The 6479-nt window shown below is 47.0% G+C and overlaps 1 protein-coding gene across 1 annotated transcript in view; it reads right to left on the reverse strand.

Annotated features, from left to right (window-relative positions):
* Positions 1 to 48: 48 nt before the first annotated feature.
* Col4a4 (collagen type IV alpha 4 chain) overlaps positions 49 to 6479 on the reverse strand; it is a 158322-nt gene continuing 151891 nt past the window's right edge. Inside the window, exons 44-45 of the mRNA XM_029560007.1 lie at positions 2546 to 3187; positions 49 to 2187 (exon numbers count right to left, since the gene is read on the reverse strand). Of these exons, the coding sequence (XP_029415867.1) occupies positions 1924 to 2187; positions 2546 to 3187 (906 nt within the window). The 3' untranslated portion in view covers positions 49 to 1923. The remainder of the gene's footprint in view (positions 2188 to 2545; positions 3188 to 6479) is intronic.

Consider the following 6479-nt stretch of genomic DNA (forward strand, 5'->3'; position numbering starts at 1 on the left):
AAGAAGAGGACATATATGTTTACCAGAAAATTCTCTCAAACTACCATCCCACAAGCAGCCCATAGCAAAATCTCACTTGAAATGTATCCTGCATAGGGGAGCCCATCACTCACTGGTCAAAAAGAGAATGCCCTGGAAACATTTTATTTTCATTTCTGTGTGTATTTTGCCTAGATGTAAGTGTACCCATGTTATGCAGTGCCTGTAAAGGTCAGAAGATGGTATCAGTCCCCTGGAACTGGAGTTACTGAAGGTTGTTAGCTGGGTCCTTTGTAAGAGCAGCCAGTGCTCTTAACCACTGAGCTGTCTCTCCAGTCCCAGAAACAAAACTTTGCAACTTTCTTTCAGTGATTTTTAGGTGCACTGAAAGTAAGCTCTAGAACAAGTGTCACTCTTGGCATGAGGGGGTGATGTTTTCCTTTCCATTTGAATGACCATTTTTCTTTAGCTGAGGAAGTTGAGTTTCCTAAAAATTCTTTTCTAGCAAACCTTTTGATTTGTAGAATTAAACCACTGGGATTCCCGGCCCAGTAACTTGCAGACTTTTTAGTATTCAGAAAACTTACTCATTGTAAATTGACTTCTACACTTGTCTGAGAGCTGCTGCTGTCACATGTCAAACAGCTGCCTTGCTGTGATACTAATGCAAAGTTTAAGAATGTTTGAAAATTGGCAAGACTGACACTCCCATAAAAAGCAATCACAGGAACACAATTCAGCCCATGTAACGCCTTTGTTTCTGTTCTGGATAGTCCCTGTGCTTTCCTTGTGGGGTGACCCTGAATTAAAGAATCTCCTTATACCTTAGTTAATTAAGTCAGCCTTTAATTTCCTCCCAAGTGCATAATGATAGCCCTGTCACTTCCCCAGTGAGTTGCCATTATGCATGAGGAGGAAAAGTGTCCATTGTGAGTGGCTGGGAGGCTCTGCAGGCTCTCCTGGGAGGGGCACAGGAGGCTTTGTATGAACCCCTTCTCGCCTGAGAAAGCCCCATGTGGTGGCTTCAGTCCCATTAGCACCGAGTTCATGCTGGCCCCCGACTGGGAAAAAGCAGTCTGTTTGCAAGTTCCCTGGGATGGGGAGTCAATTTTTATGAATCACTACCTTAGTATTCATTAATAGCTTTTAGGCTCCTAATCCCTTATTGAATATATTTTTTCTATAATTGCTACTTCTCCAAACGGTTGCCAATGTAGGCATTTCTGTTCTCTGAGACATGCAGAAGAGGACATCATGTTTTATATTCATCTGTGAAGTGTTTATGCTAATGTCATGGCTCTGGAATACAAGGACAGTGGGCCTTCCTGGCATAATGACTCATTCATTCTGCTTTGAAATGAACCGCTAACGCTGGCCGTGTGGGGGCCTGCTTTTATTTTCCATTCTTTTCCCTCTTCCTTCTTTTTAAAAACCTCTTTGGGTCATGGTCTCACAATTATTTAAAATGCATGATTTAGAAAAAAAAAAAAAGATTGCAGAGGAAATGATTTTGAAACACTGGAAATCTCTACTCTGTCATTTCATTGGTTGGCCTGTATTTTTCTGTAAAATCTAACCAGAAGCCCACTGTGCTACAGTGTAATTGACTTCAATTGTTTGTGATGCTATTAACAATTGAATCAAGCTTTCAGTTTATAATCTGGTCTTTGTCATTCCGTTGCCTTTCTGGCAACATGTTCAAATAGAGCCTGTTCTTCCAGCATCTCAGTAAAAGGGGAATATGTGGGTTTCTTTTAGATTGGTGGGGGGGCACACAAATCTGCAGAGAGAGTGAGAGGGTGGTTAGGATCCTGGGAATACCCATGCTGAGTCGAGAACAGCTGAAGGGTTAGGGTTTGGAGTGAGCACCTTTCAATCTGCTGGCAGAGGCAGGTACCTTTCCTTCAGAACTTTTCTTGACACATTTGGTGCATTTTGTACTCCCTAGTTGTGCTTCATGCACACCTGGCACCTACTAATTCTCTGGCGTTGGGCCTGGCCTTCTTTCAGGGTGTCCGGTGCTGGGGCAGCAGAAAACTGCAAGTCTGGGTTCACGGTGGTCAACCAGAAGCTATACTTGTTCGCGAAAAAGTGGCAAGTTCCCTGCCGGCCTTGGCATTCGAGGAAAGGGGCCGCTCGGAAATCCTCCAGGCAGCTGCCAGGTGATGTGAGAGCCTGCCCTCCTCCTTGGTCCCCAGCTCCTGTGTGCTACCCAGACAAAAATAAAGAATTAAGAGTTCAGCCACCCTAGATGACCCAGACCGAATCAGTGACATGCCTAGGTCAAGGCTTGTTTTAAATTTCTTCCTGAAATCATTCCATAAAGAACAAAATACAGTCTGCTGAGGGGCAGTAGGGTACATCTTGGCTGTGCCCACAGAATGGAGCCAATTTCACTGATGGCTAAAGTAAATCCATCTTCTTCCAAAGTGATCGAAACAATAATGAAAAAAAAAAAAAAGAAAAAGAAATACTGTGCTCCCCAGTGTCACCTGGTATCTACACAGAGAGCACAGATTTACTATCCAATCCAGACAGAAACGGGGTTCAGGGGCAGGTTACTCACCATCAGGAATGAGTACCCAATCCAGAGGCTCTGCCAGGTCCGCGGACACGGAGGGACGGACTGATCCTGGCTGTGGACAGCCACTGCCTGTGCCGGAGCCTCACACACTGCACAGCGGCTGATGTAAGGGCGGATCTCCTCCTCTGAGAGTGGCATCATGGGAAGGGGAGCGGCACTGGCCAGCCAATAGGACCTGTCGTTTCTCCGGGCATAATGGCACACTTGATGAATGTTGCAGTAGGCGAAGGGCAGTGTACTAAACACAGGAAGACATGACCCTGCCAGACCTTGGAAAGAAGAGTCGTGGTTGGCGTATGAGCAGCTGGTGCTGTGTGTGCAGCTGTGACTCCCACCTGTGGCATTCACAGACACCTGCTCTCGCTTATGGAGACCCATACCAGAGCCCACTTCCACTATGCCCACCTCCCTGGTTTGTAGACCAGCCTGTGTTGACTCATCCCTCCCTCTAGAGACCAACCACCACCAAGGGCTGGATGTGAGCACAGATATATCTGTCTTCTTGAAGTTCATCAGTAGCAGGGAGACTCCGAACAGACATGTGATAGCAGAGAACCTGAGAAGCCCCATGAATGAGAAGTGTGGGGTCCCCAGAACTCCTGAAAAGATGACTGCAAACTTCCTCTAAGCTGGGACTCCTAATATGAAAAAGATTGAGCCAGGCTTGGAGATGGTGGCGACTATTCAAAGGAGAAGATGCTGAGACGGAGAGAGCCAGAGACAGAACATAGGGCTTGGAAACTCATCAGGCTAGGGGTTTGTGGTAGCCAGGGACCTATCTGTGTCTGTTCATCTCTGGGGGTCCAACAATAATTCAAACCATAGGATGTGGCTTTGTAGGTCTTGCTAAGGGGTTTGGATTTTGCCCAGGGCTGTAAGATGGGTAATCACTAGACAGGGCAAGGGAAAACCGTGATGGTCAAAAGGAAAGGCGAGGGAAGCAGATTCGAGATAGGCATTCTTTCTTTCCCCATGCTCAAAGCACCTAGCCCCTGAGGTAAGGAAGGGCATGGCAATACCCAGGGGAAAATGAAGATAGCTAAGCACCTGCCACCCCAGGCCTGCCCCTGTCATCCCCTCACTAGATGGGGGCACAGCCCAATGAGGGCAACAAGACCCACCTCACTGTCAACTGCATCCATTAGTGCATCCTTCCCATACTCACCCATCCCCACCACAATCATCACAGACAAACAGTGTTTGCCTGTTCAATTCTTGCCTTAACATTGGTTCCTGCAGCTTACTCTGCTATTGAACACAGAAGGAGTACCAAAGGCTGACGCTTAAATTCCTGTAATTCTAAAACAAAATGGACCACTGCCAGGTATCAGTGCTGGCCAGTGCTACAGCATATACCCAGAGATGCCGTCTTCCACCATGCTATTAGAGTAACAAACCCCATAAGATTAACTGGTCAAAAGATAAAATCTCTAGTCCATCTATTGGAAGACCCACCTTTCCAATTTCACTGATCAATCCCCTGATCATAGAACCACCCCTTAAGGTGGACTCACCTTAAGTCATGCTAAATAGATGGGCAGACTACCTAGTGGGTTAATGAGGCAGTGAACTTTTCCTGCCTGGAATCCCACCTCCTAGTGCAGTGCTTCTGGCCCAGGTTATAGACATGAGATCTCCGGAAGTCCTGTCCGTTTTTCTGAATTCCTCAGAAAACCATAATCTCTCTCCTTTTCTAGGCATGCTTTCCTTAATGCTTTGGGCTGCCCCTGAAAAAAACCTAGGCGCCATGAGGCCACCTGATAGGAATGCCTGACAAGAAGTCAAGCATTGAGAAACTAGCTTATCAGAAAAACAGGACGTAGTGGTCAAGCCATCTGCATCTGGCAATCCCCGGGGCTCGATACCAGGAAATCAGATCTGTACCATAAGTCACCCACCCAGAATTTAGCAACTTAACTTCCTCATGCTTTATACTCGTTTGAATGGGCCAATAACCATGCTTCTGCTTCTGTACCCCACTTCTGCTCTATAAAAGTGCCAAAACCCAGCATGGGGGCGCGCAAGTCCTCCGAGGAGACTTTGTGCCCACAGGTACCTGTGTACTAAATAAACCTCTTGCTGTTGCAACCCGAAGGCTGACTTGTCCTCAGTGGTTTCACTCTTACAAACTTATATCCATTTTCCTCTGGCTTATAACAACCTGCTTTTGTTGAGGCCACTCATATGCCCAGGTGGAAGAATGTATCTCCCATTTTTCCCTATAGCTTGGGATAAAGCAAGCAGATTTTGGGGGAAGGGGATATGTTATTTATTTTGCAAGTTTCCTGCCAACTCTTTATTATTGTTCTTTTGCCATTTCTGTGTGTGTGGGGGGGGTGTGTGTGTATGGGTTGTACATGTGTGTTTGCATGTATGTGGGAACACGTGGGTGCCAGTGCATATTTATGATGAGATCAGAGATTGATGTTGGGAAGCATCTCCAACTGTTCTTCCTTATTCATTGAGGCAGGGTCTCTCAATCAAACCTAGAGCTTGCCTAAAATGGCTAGGCTCTTTAGTCATCTTGTTCTAGAAATCCCTTGTCTCTGCCTTCTGAGGCTAGAAATTATAGGTGGGGCTGCCATGCTTACCTGACATTTATGGGGATTCTAAGGATCTGAACTCTGGTTATCATGCTTGCATAGCAAGTGCTTTAACACTGAGCAATCTCTCTGGTCCCTCTTGCTAACCCTTTAAGAGTGTTAACTCAGCTAGGAGAGAGCCAGATTTTGTTAAGGCGGAATAAGGAATTGAGTAGAATCCTGGCCACAGTAGTGAGAAAGGAAGGAAGAGGCAGAGTAGAAAGGAAGGGAGACAATCGGCTTGTCCGACTGGAAAAGGACCAATGCGCTTACTGCAAGGAAAAAGGACACTGGGCAAAAGATTGCCCCAGGAGAAAGAAAAACCCAGAAGAAAGAAAAGCCGAGGTCCTTCAGCTTGATTAGGGAAGTCGGGGCCAGGAACCCCCACCTGAGCCCAGGGTAACTCTTCATGTGGGGGGAAGGCCAGTCACCTTCATGGTAGATACTGGGGCGCAACATTCCGTCCTTACCCAGATGACTGGCCCACTCAGCAAAAGAACTATATGGGTGGAGGGGGCAACTGGAGCCAAACGCTATCACTGGACTACAAACAGGAAGGTTCAGCTTGCTTCAGGAACAGTCACTCACGCTTTCCTGCACGTACCAGACTGCCCCTACCCCCTACTAGGACGGGACCTACTAACCAAACTTGGAGCACACATCCATTTTGAAAATAAGGGAGCCAAGATTACTGATTCTAAAGGAGCACCTATACAAGTGCTCACCCTTAAATTAGAAGATGAATATAGACTACATCATGATCCCCATCCTGCCCAAACAGACATAGACCAATGGCTGGCCAAATACCCTGACGCTTGGGCAGAGACAGGAGGAATGGGATTAGCTATACATCGGCCACCCCTAATTATCGAATTAAAGGCCACCGCGGCACCGGTGGCTGTTAAACAATATCCTATGACGGCCGAAGCCCGCCAAGGGATTAGACCACACATTAAAAGACTGCTGGAGCAAGGAATATTAATCCCCTGCCGGTCAGCCTGGAACACTCCTCTGTTGCCTGTTAAGAAACCTGGAAGCGAGGATTACAGACCAGTACACGATTTAAGGGAAATCAACAAGCGGGTAGAAGATATCCACCCCACGGTCCCGAATCCTTATAACTTGCTGAGCACCTTGTCTCCTAGCCATACTTGGTACACTGTATTGGACCTGAAAGATGCCTTCTTCTGTCTAAAGCTGCACCACCAGAGTCAGCCCCTGTTTGCCTTCGAATGGAAGGACTCTGACCTGGGAATTTCCGGACAGCTTACTTGGACATGGCTGCCACAGGGGTTTAAGAACAGCCCCACCCTCTTTGATGAGGCCCTGCACCA

The sequence above is a fragment of the Nannospalax galili genome, unplaced genomic scaffold, assembly GCF_000622305.1.
Source record: "Nannospalax galili isolate Female #2095 unplaced genomic scaffold, S.galili_v1.0 scaffold127, whole genome shotgun sequence".
In the NCBI taxonomy this organism is placed as follows: Eukaryota; Metazoa; Chordata; class Mammalia; order Rodentia; family Spalacidae; genus Nannospalax; species Nannospalax galili.